We start from the raw sequence: 15,295 nt of genomic DNA on the forward strand, positions 1-15,295 counted from the left end.
AGTTGGGGTGGCTTTCTGCCCCCACTACTTAAGAAAGAAAAATAGAAACGTCTCTGTATCTGCCACTGCATACCCTCTCAGAGCACAGACCAACTTTGTCCTTCCTTAAAAGTCCCAGGGTTTCTTTTGCTGTGCAAAAGCTCTTTAGTTTAATTAGATCCCAATTGTCAATTTTTGCTTTTGCTGCCGTTGCTTTTGGTGTTTTAGACATGAAGTCCTTGCCCATGCCTATGTCCTGAATGGTAGTACCTAGATTTTCTTCTAGGGTTTTTATGGTATTAGGTCTAACATTTAAGTCTCTAATCCATCTTGAATTAATCTTCGTATAAGGGGTAAGGGAGTGAACAGGCAACCTACAGAATGGGAGAAAATTTTTGCAACCTACTCATCTGACAAAGGGCTAATATCCAGAATCTACAAAGAACTCAAACAAATATACAAGAAAAAAACAAACAACCCCATCAAAAAGTGGGCAAAGGATATGAACAGACATTTTTCAAAAGAAGATATTCATACAGCCAACAGACACATGAAAAAATGCTCATCATCACTCGCCATCAGAGAAATGCAAATCAAAATCACAATGAGATACCATCTCACACCAGTTAGAATGGCAATCATTAAGAAGTCAGGAAACAACAGGTGTTGGAGAGGATGTGGAGAAATAGGAACACTTTTACACTGTTGGTGGGATTGTAAACTAGTTCAACCATTATGGAAAACAGTATGGCAATTCCTCAAGGATCTAGAACTAGATGTACCATATGACCCAGCCATCCCACTACTGGGTATATACCCAAAGGATTATAAATTATTCTACTACAAAGACACATGTACACGTATGTTTATTGCGGCACTATTCACAATAGCAAAGACTTGGAATCAACCCAAATGTCCATCTGTGACAGACTGGATTAAGAAAATGTGGCACATATACACCATGGAATACTATGCAGCCATAAAAAAGGATGAGTTTGCGTCCTTTGTAGGGACATGGATGCAGCTGGAAACCATCATTCTTAGCAAACTATCACAAGAAGAGAAAACCAAACACCGCATGTTCTCACTCATAGGTGGGAACTGAACAATGAGATCACTTGGACTCGGGAAGGGGAACATCACGCACTGGGGCCTATCATGGGGAGGGGGGAGGAGGGAGGAGGGAGGGATTGCATTGGGGAGTTATACATGATATAAATGATGAATTGATGGGTGCTGACGAGTTGATGGGTGCAGCACACCAACATGGCATAAGTATACATATGTAACAAACCTGCACGTTATGCACATGTACCCTAGAACTTAAAGTATAATAAAAAAAAAAAAAATAAATAAAAAAAGTCCCAGGGTTTACCTATCAACTTTTAGGAAATAAATAACCAGCCTCAAAGCTTGATAAAGAGGGCATCAGTAGCAGCTCTAGAGGTTTGCTCCGATTTATATCTCGTCCTCCAGTAAAGTCTTCTGCTCCCACTCCTAGCCAACCCCGCTCAACGCCCACCCTCACTGCGGCACTGGACGCGCGGGGGATGCGGGGTTATTCCCCGAGTAGCCGCTAAGGGGAGCCGGACGCTAGACCGCCCTCCCGCGTTCCCATGGCAACGACACCGGCGGGCGCGTAGCCTGGAGAGCGAAGTGCAGGCTAAAGCAGGTGTCGATTGCAGTGCGCTCGCCGAGGCTCCGGACCTTGGAGCCTCTGAGTCTGGCTACTGTTCCTCCGCCTCCCTCTCGGGCAGCTCCCTAAGCCGGCTGGGACGCGCAGAGTGAAAATGGTCCACCATTCAGGCTCCATTCAGTCTTTTAAACAGCAGAAAGGTCAGTTGGAATCTTGCTCCCCTCTCCTTGCGGGCGTCACTTCCCCCCCTGCATGCCCTTGCAGTTGTGTAGGAGCATCCTTTGCAGGCTTATGCGACACAGAGGTGGGGAACTCTGTGAAGTTCAAAAAAAAAAAAAAAAAAAAAAAAAACAATTAAATGCCTCTTCACTCTGCATCCTAGATGAGTGATTTTCTGAGCCTCCGCACAGTGCCTGGGAGTAGCGGAATTCGTCATTTCAGGACTTGACTTAATGTATATCTCTGTGAAGATTGTTTCAATGCACTGCAGTAAACCGCGCTTAGTAGGGATTGTCCAAATAGCTCAGTAGAGCTCTGAGGGGTGAAGACAGAAATGTTCAACAATATTTGCCGTCTTCTGTGGTTCAAATGTTGAGTAATCTTCACAAAAATGTGTCTACTCCTTGAGACGCATTTACACAATCGTAAGATAAATGAATTCTTGGGAGAGTTCCAGAGCTGGCCTGTTGCAGTTAAAGGGGCTCTGTCACTTCCTTGGGAAAATTTATTGTTTGCCCATGTCCCATGCTTGATTCTGGGTTTCAAGTTCTTGATGTTAGGTTTCTCTTCTAGGGGCTTCGTATTACGTCTTTAGCTTCTCCCTCAAGTTTCTTGCTGGGCATAGTGACAAGAATCTGTATGTTCAAGTTATCCTCACTCTTTGATCTTTGTTTCTTATTTGGTTTAAAAGGCTTTTTACGGAGCATTTTTATTTTGAGGCACATTCACAGTTTTTGGAGTTTTATTATCCAGAAGCAATAATTAACACAACTGCCACTTTGCTGAATTAATAATGGCAATAAAGATACAGTTAACCATACAGTGCCTAAGATGTGTGGATTCTGGAATGCTAAATTTGTTCATTCAAAGTAAATATTTACTTAAATATTCTCATCCCTCACCCTCCAGATATTATTTGTATTTCTTTCGTCGACAGTTGTTTTTATGTAGGGCTTTTTTTTTTTTTTTTTTTTTTTTTTTTTGAGATAGATTCTCGCTCTGTGTCCCACGCTGGAGTGCAGTGGCGCGATCTCTGCTCACTGCAAACTCCTCCTCCCAGGTTCACACTATTCTCCTGCCTCAGCCTCCTGAGTAGCTGGGACTACAGGCGCCCGCCACCACGCCGGGCTAATTTTTTTTTTTTTTTTTTTTTTGTATTTTTAATAGAGACTGGGTTTCACAGTGTTAGCCAGGATGGTCTCGATTCCCTGATCTCGTGATCCGCCTGCCTCGGCCTCTCAAAGTGCTAGGATTACAGGCGTGAGCCACCACGCCTGGCCCTTGATTTTTTTTTTTTTTTTTTTAAACAAAAACTAGATTAGCACACAAGAAATAATTTCGAAGGGATTCCTGCATAAGACAGAATATGGGACTGACTGAGTTTCCAGTACCATTATTCTGTACTCAGTTCAAGCCCAAGTTCTCTAGGATGTTTCAAATATGTTGAAATTGGGAGTGATGTGTGAGACTGTGGGGGTAGACAAAAATTTCAGCTAGTATGCACTTCTACTTCAACTCTAAACGTTTCAAAGAAAGTTAAACTGCTTCAAGAAATTGTGTTCTCTTTCATCATGGTTTTAAACATGTATAAACTTTCAGAATGAAGACAAAGATGGTAGGAACTTTGCAACAGCCTCACAGAATGAATACCTCCTCTGATGCATTGGCTATGGGTGACTCATTTCTGGGATCTGGAAGCTTCAAATGACCCCCACAACAATGTATTATGTATGGATACATGTTGTGTTTTTAAGAAGGAAATAATTGCCAACTGTAGGACCGACTGTTATTGCTCAAAGTGAGTGATAAGAAATTGTGCAATTGCTGGCATTTCATATTGTTTCCTTTATGATGCATTATGAGCCATTTAGTTTCAAGTAAGTATAGTATTTACTTTACTGTTTAGCACAAAAGGCAACTTCAGCAAATGAATACAAATCTAGAGGAGTACTCCAGTAGGAAGGAAGCAAGATTCATTTTAGCTAAGTGGTTCTGGTTAATGGCTTCTTCATCCTGCATGGACATTAGGAAAAAAACAGACTAAATTGAGGATTAGCTATTTTTATTCTTCAAATAGGAAGAAGCAAAATAATTCTCTAGATGTTATCTGTCCCAGGAGGTATGCAACAGCAACAACAACAAAACATTCAGATGTGCTTTTCACCACAAAATTAACCTGGAAATTGCACATGAAAATGGAGAAAATTATCTGGTGGAACGCCGTACTCCTAGGTTCTAAGCTTGCCTTTGTTACTAGCTGAGAAATCAACAAAGTGGTTAATTTCTTTGGACTTTGCTTCATATATAGGATGAACAGAATACATTCCTAATCCCTTTGGCCTTTTCTATCTCTCTTCCTCTGTTTAATGGGAGGGACAGTTTGCATGTGAAGTCAGAGATGATTTCTTCCAGGACCAGATAAAGAGGAGAGCCTTGCTTTTAGTTTACTTTTACAAATTGATTTAGCTGAAAAATCCAGTTGATGGAATTTACTTTTGTTTTAATCGGGTGAGCTCAATGTCTCTTTTAAAAATTTTGATTTCAACTTTAAAATATCTAGATATATCCAGAAATCACCCTTGTTATATTATTTTAAAAGGTTCCACCCTTGATTGAGAAACAGACACACTCAATAAATAAATTCTACACAAGGCATAGGGATTCTCCTTTATATTTGAGAGCTATGTATTAACCAATCCCCAATCAAAATTGGTTTTGATAAGTAAGTATAAGTATAGTATAAATAAGTATAGATGCCAGACTTGTTATCTGTGAAATGAAATACTGTATGTAAGCCTTAATTTATTCATTAATTTAATCTCTGGTCTTTATTTTGAGCCCTGGATATGAATCCAATGCATTCTACTTATAGGTTATGTCATTTGATATCACTAAGCCACAGTTACTGCTTATGTGAAATGAAGATAATTTTATCTATCTTGCAGTGTTATAAGGTGTTTAGCAGTTTGTCTGACACACAGTTGGGACTCAAAAAATTTAGTGATTTTTCTTACTAAAATTCATCCAGGCTCATTCATCTTTGGTTGGCTCTTTAGTAGTATATTGGGCTCTTAGCAGTTCCCTTATAATTTCTTGCCTTTTTTTTTTCTTTTGCATCATGCAGCTTTATTAGTTTGGGATTCATCTTAAGGAAAACAGTGGACTCCAGACCATCTACGGATGGTTCTTTAAAATAGTCTGGAGTTAACAATCACAAACTCTCCGCAATTCATATGTCCATCCCTCAGGAAAACTTCCAAAGCATCCCCATAGAAATTTTTAGGTTTGCAATTAACTTTATAATCTAAAATGTTTTTGCAAGAAATGGTATTTATTCCCTCTCCACTCTTAAGTACCATGCTTTTGCTGCGTGTATGCCGGGGACTCTGCTTAGTAATAGCATTATTCGGTACTCTTTTGTTGGTGAATCTGGTGCTGCAAAACCCTCCTCCTTAAAGGAATTGGTACAGTAGGGAGTCTGAGAGATTTGCTAAATACTTTCATGAGAATTGCAGACAACTCTGCACTTCTGTAGGAAAATGTTGACATTTTGTTTTTTGGCAGTGCCAGTTGTGTTTATGAAGGAGATATACACATATATTTTTGAACTTTAATCCACTGTAAATTTTAGATTATCTTATTAAGAGGCTTAATAGGTTAGGAAGTAAAAAGTGAGACACCTGTGCAGTGGTGGGGAGGGGGAGGCAGTCTGCTTATTTTTGATGTCCCAAGGGTAAATTGGAGTGTATTATGGTTATAGACAACTGGGAGTGTATGTTTGCTTTTGTCTTAGCACACCTTGTAAGAACACATTAGCTGACACATCAGCAGTTTTTTCTGGGGAAAGTCCAACTTTGCTTCCTAGCCTGGCTTTCTATGTTTTGCTTGATTTATGATGAACTCATGTGTCATACAAGGGTGGGCAAGAAAAGGACAATGATAGATCTGGCTTCTGGTGGCTTCTCCTTACCAGTACAGCTACCAAGACTTTTCATAGAACAATAGATCAAATCAAACACAGCCTGTCCAAAAAGACTTGGGCTTAATGGGATCAGCAAAGGCTGTTAAGTGATTCATCATTATTCTAAAGGACATTTGGTTAAACGGAGAATGTTTTTAGTAATTCCACAGAAATAAGCATTTACTACTCACACAACTCATTTAATGAGTATTTTACGCTTATATGGAGACTTACAGACCAAAGTATTTTCTTTCTCTTTTTCTCTAAATAAATTAGTTGCTATTGCAAGTGTACATCCATAAAGCCACTTGGCACAACTATCCTGCTTTGTGTCGAGTTCTGACTTCAAATTACTTAGAAGGACAAACCTGGGGAAAATATCTTGTTTCAGAATCTCTGATATCCACTGTTTTCGTCTCCTTTTCTCCTAACTGACATCCTTACAATCTAGAACCTCCCTATACCCTTATATTAGAGAAATAAGAAAAAAAATCTGGAGCCATTTATACAGTGACAAAATTTCATTCACTCATTGTGCTAACTCTTCCTGGTATTTTCACAGTCTATTCTTTTATTTATGACTAAAGCTCAGGAGGCATTGTCTCTCATTAAAGTAATTCTAAGTTGTATAGGAAAAATCACTGGGGGAGATATTTTAAGGTAAGGAGTTGTACTTTTCTTAGGCTGGTACTGAATATCAACCTGGATCATTAGAAAGAATTGGGAGTCTAATTTAGAGCCCATCTGGTCTTCTACTCTGTCCTTTAATTTTCACCCTTCTCTTTCTTTCCTTACACAGACGGTTTCCTAGATATTTGGAACTCCAGTTCTCCATTAACAATCCCCCAGTAAGAGTGAGCCAAACTATAAAAAGAATATAGAGATATTTCAACCCGAAAAAAAAAACACAAGTGTCTGGGACTGTATCTTAAAAAATCTTGCATATATACCTCAGATGGCTCAGAGGAATTACTGTGTTAATTCAAAGTAAGAACACTGCTGTTTAAAATGATGGCTTTGAATTAGCAAGAATAGTAATATATGTTATGTGATAAATATATATCCTCTACTTAGTAAGGGAGAGAAGTGATGGAGTTTAAAATTAATTCTATCTAAAGTAATTATAATTTTAAAATGTGTTTCAAAGCTATCTAGAATTTTACTCATCTAAAATAGCACATTCCTTGATGATTCTAGAGAGCTGAAGTTTTCATTTGAATCTGGGATTTGCAATTATATTCTGCACATGAATGTTTCTGAAAATAATATATTTGGAGTTGATGATTATAAACCAATTTATCAAAAGACAATTTAAACTCAAACCCTTAAAAAATCCAAGAAAAATTCAACCTTCTCATCATGATTTCAATATCTTATAAGTCTGCAGATGTTTATTAAATGTTAGCATAAAAATTATGGCTCACTTTGGGAGGCCGAGGTGGTGGATCACTTGAGAACAGGAGTTTGAGACCATCCTGGTCAACGTGGTAAAACCCCGTCTCTACTAAAAATACAAAAATTGGCTGGGTGTGGTGGTGGGCACCTGTAATCCCAGCTACTCGGGAGGCTGAGGCGGGAGAATCGCTTGATCCAGGGAGGGGGATGTTGCAGTGAGCCGAGATTGCACCACTGCACTGCAGCCTGGGTGATAGAGTGGAACTCAGTCTCAAAAGAAAAAAACAAAACAAAACAAAACTATGGCTTAATGTAATGTAGTTGTACCTTGTTGAAAAGAGCACTGACTCAAAGTTCCTTGAGATTGACCCCTGTTACCATCTCTGTGTGTTTGAGCATTTACCTTTTTTGAGCAATAGTTTCCTTATCCAAAGTTTCAGGACAGTAACGTCTACCTCTCAGGATTGTAGTGAATGATAATAATAAAAATAATAGCAAAAACAACAGCATAAGCTAATATTGTGTGGACACTATTACGCATTGAGAGGTGAAGCCCCCTGGACTTCCTGGGTTGAGTGGGAACTTGGAGAACTTTTCTGCCCAGCTAGAGGATTGTAAATGCACCAATCAGCATTCTGTAAAAATGCACTAATCAGTGCTCTGTGTCTAGCTAAAGGATTGTAAACCCACTAAACAGCACTGTGTAAAAACGTACCAATCGGTGCTCTGTAAAATGGACCAATCAGCAGGACGTGGGTGGGGCCAAATAAAGGTATAAAAGCTGGCCACCTGAGCCAGCAGCAGCAAGCTGCTCGGTCCCGTCCATGCTGTGGAAACTTTGTTCTTTCACTTTTCATAGTAAATCTTGCTGCTGCTCACTGTTTGGGTCCGCACTACCTTTATGAGCTGTAACACTCACCGCGAGGGTCTCCGGCTTCATTCCTGAAGTCAGGGAGACCATGAACCCACCAGGAGGAACAAACAACTTCGGATGTGCCACCTTTAAGGGCTGTAATACTCACTGCAAAGGTCTGCCACTTCACTCGTGAAGTCAGCCAGACCACGAACCCACTGGAAGGAAGAAACTCTGGACACATCTGAACATCTGAAGGAACAAACTCTGGACACACCATCTTTTAAGAGCTGTAACACACACTGGGAGGATCCGTGGCTTCATTCTTGAAGTCAGCGAGACCAAGAACCCACCGGAAGGAATAAATTCTGGACACACCATTGTTCCCAAAGTTCAAAGATATACACTCACTGCATTATTTTATACTCCCTAAGGCTTTAATAATTTTATTATTATTCTTATTTTCAAGGTAAGGGATTTGAGGTTGAGATAACTTATATGCATTGCAAGTTAACTTTTTTTTTTTTTTTTTTGAGACGGAGTCTCGCTCTGTCACCCAGGCTGGAGTGCAGTGGCCGGATCTCAGCTCACTGCAAGCTCCGCCTCCCGGGTTCCCGCCATTCTCCTGCCTCAGCCTCCCAAGTAGCTGGGACTACAGGCGCCCGCCACTTCGCCCGGCTAGTTTTTTGTATTTTTTTTAGTAGAGACGGGGTTTCACCGTGTTCACCAGGATGGTCTCGATCTCCTGACCTCGTGATCCGCCCGTCTCGGCCTCCCAAAGGGCTGGGATTACAGGCTTGAGCCACCGCGCCCGGCCAAGTTAACTCTTAATGAGTAAAAAAGCTAGGGTTTGAACACAGCCCTCCCTGATGCCAAACTCCCCCACACCCCCTTTTTTTTTTTAAGACACAGTCTTGCTCTTCTTGCCCAGGCTGGAGTACAGTGGAGTGATCTCGGCTCACTGTAACCTCTGCCTCCTGGGTTCAAAGTATTCTCCTGCCTCAGACTCCTGAGTAGCTGGAATTACAGCTCCCGGTCACTATGCCTGGCTAATTTTTGTATTTTTAGTAGAGACGGGGTATCACCATGTTGGTTAGACTGGTCTCCAACTCCTGACCCAGGTGATCCTCCTGCCTCAGCCTCCCAAAGTGCTGAGATTACAGGCGTGAGCCACCGCGCCTGGCCCAAAGTCCACATTTCTAACCATTGTCCATTCCACAAAGAAGTCTAATTGTTGCAGGTTCTTTGGAGAATGAAACACTCAAACAGCTGAAAAGCATTTCAGTCCTGTCTAATTTTCACCACAGCTGTCTGGAGATAGTTTCCTTGCTCTACACCTTTTCCCCAAAAATATTATCAGAGTTCAGGGCAGATTTTTATTGTTTCTTAACTTCATCATGGGTAGCTCCCCATCCCTTCTGTGACTTCAGTCACCGTATATCTGAAATGAAAACATCTGGCAGAATGACCTCCATGTTCTCTTCTGACTCTGCAGTTCATCAAAAGTTACAGAAGTGTGAAATAATATTCTTAACCTGGAGTGTATTAGTACAACCATCCTGGCTGTCCGTTTGGTTATTCTTTCCTCTTAAATTGCACTGCAAGTAGCAATTACTTTAAATTCCGATTGGTTTCAATGCAACAGCTATGTAGGAAGCCTGCAGCAGCTGCGGGATACAGATTCACCAAAGCATGAATCTCCCATATTCACCCCCTCACTATAACCGAGATGTTGGCCTGCTGAAGAGAGAGGTTCCTTGAGGGTAAAACTGGGTTGCCTGAAAGTTATGTTATGGGAAGTATTTTGCAAATGCATTGTATTGGTTATGGTACATTTCTTATCATTGTACTCTTAATTACTAGGCTGACCCAAAGGCATTTCCTAAAAATACCTCCTGAAGTTGTGTATTTTGTTGGTGCACAAGTAAAATGTCAAATGCCATTACTTTCAATGGCAAAATCCTCAATAACTTTTACACCAACCTAATATATTTTATATTTGTCTTTGGAACACTAATAACAGCAATTTGGGAGGGTGGTGGTGGCTAATTTCTAAATGTGTGCACAAGATCTGGCTTTAAACACATACTCCAGCACTCCCTGATATCTGGAGCAATTTATTTCATTTACTTTAGCTCATTTTCCTACGTCTATACTATCTAGGTTTCCTAGCTTGTGAGACCTGAAGAATCACCTAACATTCTTGTTAAAATGCAAATTCTTCAGTCCCTCTAGACCTACCGAATCTCAACTCCAGGGCAGGAGACTAGAAATCAGTATTTTTTACAAAAATGCACCCTAAGAGAGTCTGACAATTGAGTCAATTTCAAAAACAATTTGCTAATACAATGCTATAACTATGTGCACATTAAATTAGAGAATGAATTTAAGTGAGTGAACTATAGTAAACTGCCAATTGATGCTATATGTATTAGTAAAGACAAGCTATATAGATACTAGATATACTTAGTTGTATACATGCATTTCATCCAATGGAAATGTAACTTTAGTGTTTTCCTAATGTTAACTATCTTCCTTTTTAAGGTTTTGTTAAGGTTCCTAAATGGCCTTGGCTGTCTTGTCTTATGTGTTCTATGCTCGTTAACTTCTCAACTGATTCATGTCAAACTGGACACTTTAATTGATGGGTTTTTAGACTTGTAGGGAAGAATGTTTAGTCTTTGTTTTCAGTTGTTCAATCATGTCCCTTGTAAATACCCCAAATGCTGTCAATTCTTTATCTTTGTTCTAGGTCCTGAACAAAGTTAGTTTTTTTCCTTTTCTTTTCTTTTCTTTTCTTTTCGTTTCGTTTTTCTCTCCCTCACCCCCCCCTTCCCTTCCCCTTTCTTTCTTTTCTTTCTTCTTTCTTTTTACTATGTAACGTTTTGCAAAAGAGAGGGCTTTGCTGTATAGCCTCACATAAAGAAATATCTCAGAATGACTTGAAAAAATGCATAATGAAAGGCTTATAATTCTCCTTGATTTATATATAGGGAAAATGTGTATTAGGTTTGTGTTTCCTTATAAATTCACTTTAATAATGTAAAGTCATTGTAGGAAAGGCAATGTGTGAAATAAAAGATATTATGTCATAAAAATTGTGTTTGAATCTTAAGATGGTTACACAGTAAGTAGTCATGGGCAAACTGATTAATTTCAGTGGGTTTCAGTTTCTTTAGTTATGAAAACAGACATAAGTGCCGTTATTAAATTCTTACTCTTTGCCAGACATTTTTAAAAAGTGTTTTGCTTATAAACCATTTAATAAAAAGGAGAAATTCCTATTATTTCATTTCACAGATATATTAGTCAGGATTCTTCAGAGGGGCAGAACTAATAGGATAGATGTGTATGTGAAAAGGAGTTTATTAAGGAGAATTGACTCACAGGATCACAAGGTAAAGTCCCACGATAGGCTGTCTGCAAGTTGCGGAGCAAGGAAGCCAGTAGTGGATCAGTCCAAGGCCCAAAAGCTCAAAAGTATGGAAGCCAACAGTGTAGCCTTCAGCTAAAGGCCCAGGAATCCCTGGCAAACCACCAGTGTAAGTCCAAGAGTCCAAAGCTGAAGAACCTGGAGTCTGATGTTCGAGGACAGGAAGCATCCAGCATGGGAGAAAGATGAGGCTAGATGCTCTTCCCTCTTCTCTTGCCTGCTTTATTCTAGCCTGGCTGGCAGCTGATTAGATGGTGCCCACTCAGATTAAGGGTGGGTCTGCCTTTCCCAGTCCACTGACTCAAATGTTATTCTCCTTTGGCAGCACCCTCAGAGACACACCCAGGAACAATACTTTGCATCTTTGAACCCAGTCAAGTTGACACACAATATTAACCATTAAAACAGATAAGGAAGTTGAAGGGCAGAGAAGTTAACTCAGAGTTCAGGGTGACACAACCAGGAGTGGTGGAGCTAAGGCACCCATCTTGTAGGCAGAAATATTATGAGGATGAGCAATTCTATATGAATAGTACCTCCTTTAGGGACTGCTATATAGCAGGCTAAATGCATGTGCTGTGGTCTCATGTTTGTGTCGCCTCCAAAATTCATGTTGAAACTTAACAAAAATGTAACAATATTAAGAGATGCGACCTTGGCCGGGCGCGGTGGCTCAAGCCTGTAATCCCAGCACTTTGGGAGGCCGAGACGGGCGGATCACGAGGTCAGGAGATCGAGACCATCCTGGCTAACACGGTGAAACCCCGTCTCTACTAAAAAGACAAAAAACTAGCCGGGCGAGGTGGCGGCGCCTGTAGTCCCAGCTACTCGGGAGGCTGAGGCAGGAGAATGGCATGAACCCGGGAGGCGGAGCTTGCAGTGAGCTGAGATCTGGCCACTGCACTCCAGTCTGGGTGACAGAGCGAGACTCCGTCTCAAAAAAAAAAAAAAAAAAAGATGCGACCTTGAGGAGGTGATGAACTCATGAGGATAGATTAATATAGGATGAGTGCCTTATGAAGGGGCTAAGGAAAACTAGTTTGACTGCTTTTTGCTGATCTGCCCTTTTCCTATGCAAGGCCATACCATTTGTCTCTTCCAAAGGATGTAGAATTCAAGATGCCATCTTGGAAGTAGACTAGACCTTATTAGACACTGAACCTACTGGCACCTTGATCTTACTTCTCAGCCTTTGGAATCTTGAGAAATAAATTTCTATAACTTATACACTACCCAGTTTGTGGTATTTTGCTATAGCTGCACAAATAGACTAAGACAACTTTGTCACTAATGTATTTATAAAATGCCAGTAGTTCCCATACTTACTCCAAATAAATTAGATTAAAGATGATCCATTCCAAGGAAAAAGGCTTTTTGCTGTTTATCTGAATAACATCCACTAACTGGTTGGTTTCACCATTTCACACATTATCACTTTATTTTTTTATGTTTTTGTTTTCTAGTTTTATCGAGGTATAATTGGCAAATAAGGATTGTATATATATTTAGGGTGTCTTATATGTTTTGACATATACATACTTTGTAAAATGATTACCACAATCAATTAAAATATCCATCACCTCACACAATTTTTGGTGAGAATATTTAATATCCACCCTCTTAGCAAATTTCAAGTATATAGTACAGTGATATTAACTATAGTCATCATGCTGATATTTGATTTCCACAACTTACTCATCTTACATAACTGAAACTGTACCCTTTGACCAATATCTCCACATGTTCCCCAAAATTCTACTCTTTGATAACCTCCTTGTTATCAAACATTGTACTCTCTGCTTCTGTAAGTTCAACTTTGTTAGATTCCACATAAAATAAGATCATGCAATATTTATCTTCCCGTACCTGGCTAATCTCATGTATATATTTATATATCACATTTTCTTTATGGATTCATCTTTCAGTGAACACACATGTTGATTCCATATCTTGGCTATTCTAAATAATGCTCAGTGAACATGGGAATGCTGATATCTTTTCAAGATTCAGATTTCATTTTCTCTTTTGAATATACATGCAGAAATGGGAATGCCGGGTCACATGGAAGTTTTATTTTTAATTTTGGGGGGGCCCTCCATAATGTTTTTTATAATGGCTCTGCCAATTTACATTTCCAGCAGGAGTATATAAGGATTCCCTTTTCCTCACATCCTCACCACTCACGACTCCGTGGTACACTTGCAGCTGGTCGTGCATTTACATTCTACTTGCCTGAAGTTACTTTTAGTACAGACTGAACATTTCAACATAAGATGGTGTCTAACATAATGGGAGACAGATTATAGTTGCCAACTGGAGTGTAGAGTTCAAGTAGCTTAGATTCAAATGTTGTTTCTGTATAATTTCTGTATATGAGTGTATGACCTTTGCCATCATTTTTCTTCTCCAAGTTTCACTTCTTCTCCTATATAAATTGGGACTGATAAGGTTGTTTGAGAATGGTTTGTAGTAATACATACTAAAACAATAAGACGTTTACCAATCTACCTCCCTCCCACTTTTTCTGATCTTAAATCATCTTAAGACATTCTAACATGATTCCTACAAAAACTGAATCCACTAAAATTCCAATTTAACACAATTTCCTTATTGTTCAGTTCTTAGGCAGATTTTAAAAAAATCATAAAGTACCTTTAAGTTTCAAAATAATAGGATTTAAATTCAGAAATCAAAATTATCTCTGCTATAATTCTTATATAGCAGTGTAATTTCTGATTATGACCTGTTGTGCTGATAAATAATAGACAGCAATATTATTCATGGGGTGAAAGTATGGAAAATGGCATCTAAAAAGAATTGTATTAAGGCTGAAATTACGTCTTTCTTTTCACCATGTTGTATGCATCTTATAATATGAAATAATAAGAAAATTTATGATGTCAATCCCTAAGAACAGACAACAAATTGGGAGTTAAACAGTACACTCAAATCTCCTTACTGAGAAAAATATTGTCTTTTTAAAGACTGTCTTTGGTGTAATTTCTCCTTTGGGCCACTAATATTTTGAATGATGCATCTCTGTTTCTCCCACAGTACTCCAAGATAAGTGAGTTGGTGGTAAGCACCACAGTGGACAGCTTGCAATTAGTCATAGCTCTTACCAGATGTGAAGAAATCACCACTCAGACGTACTTATGCCTATTTAGACAGCATTACTGTAGAGTTTAAATCATGGATAGAAGTTACTTTTGTATATATATTCCATATTAATTCATGTTTTGTAAAACTTACTTTTACATGCTCTAAAGAAACACCGTATAATGAGAAAACTAAACAACGAATACATATATAAGGATACTCTGTTAAATATAATGTTTAAGATATTCTTAAAATTTTCCTCATGTAATCTGAGATTGATATGGAAATTACCATATTGTCTATAAAATGAAATGATGTTATGTAAAAAAGTAAAATGGGGTAGGACAATCTCTCTCTTCTTCAGACCTAGTATTGATCAATTAAAAAAAATTGGAATCGTGACAAGGCATCAAAGCTTTGAAATTATCAGATATCTCTTCCTTCAACTAAGATAAAAAATCTTTGCTGGGTGCGGTGGCTTTTGCCTATAATCCCAGCACTTTGAGAGGACGAAGCGGGCAGATCACCTAAGGTCAGGAGTTTGAGACCAGCCTGGCCAACATGGTGAAACCCTGTCTCTGCTAAAAATAAAAAATTACTCAGGTGTCGTGGCATGTGCCTGTAATCCCAGCTACTTGGGAGGCTGAGGCAGGAGAATCGCTTGAATCCAGGAGGCAGCAGTTGCAGTGAGCCGAGATCACACCACTGAACTCCAGCCTG

The 15,295-nt window shown here is 39.3% G+C and overlaps 1 protein-coding gene across 2 annotated transcripts in view; it reads left to right on the top strand.

Moving 5' to 3' along the window:
- ANO3 (anoctamin 3) overlaps nucleotides 1–15,295 on the top strand; it is a 474,780-nt gene that overhangs the window by 135,367 nt on the left and 324,118 nt on the right. Inside the window, exon 1 of one of the 2 annotated variants that reach the window (XM_010389364.2) lies at nucleotides 1,626–1,815. The exons of the other annotated variant lie outside the window; for it this stretch is intronic. Coding sequence (XP_010387666.1) covers nucleotides 1,770–1,815 — 46 coding nt within the window. The 5' untranslated portion in view covers nucleotides 1,626–1,769. Of the gene's footprint in view, nucleotides 1–1,625; nucleotides 1,816–15,295 lie in introns of those variants that run through there. 2 annotated transcript variants of the gene reach the window in all.

This window comes from Rhinopithecus roxellana, chromosome 15, assembly GCF_007565055.1.
Source record: "Rhinopithecus roxellana isolate Shanxi Qingling chromosome 15, ASM756505v1, whole genome shotgun sequence".
NCBI lineage: Eukaryota > Metazoa > Chordata > Mammalia > Primates > Cercopithecidae > Rhinopithecus > Rhinopithecus roxellana.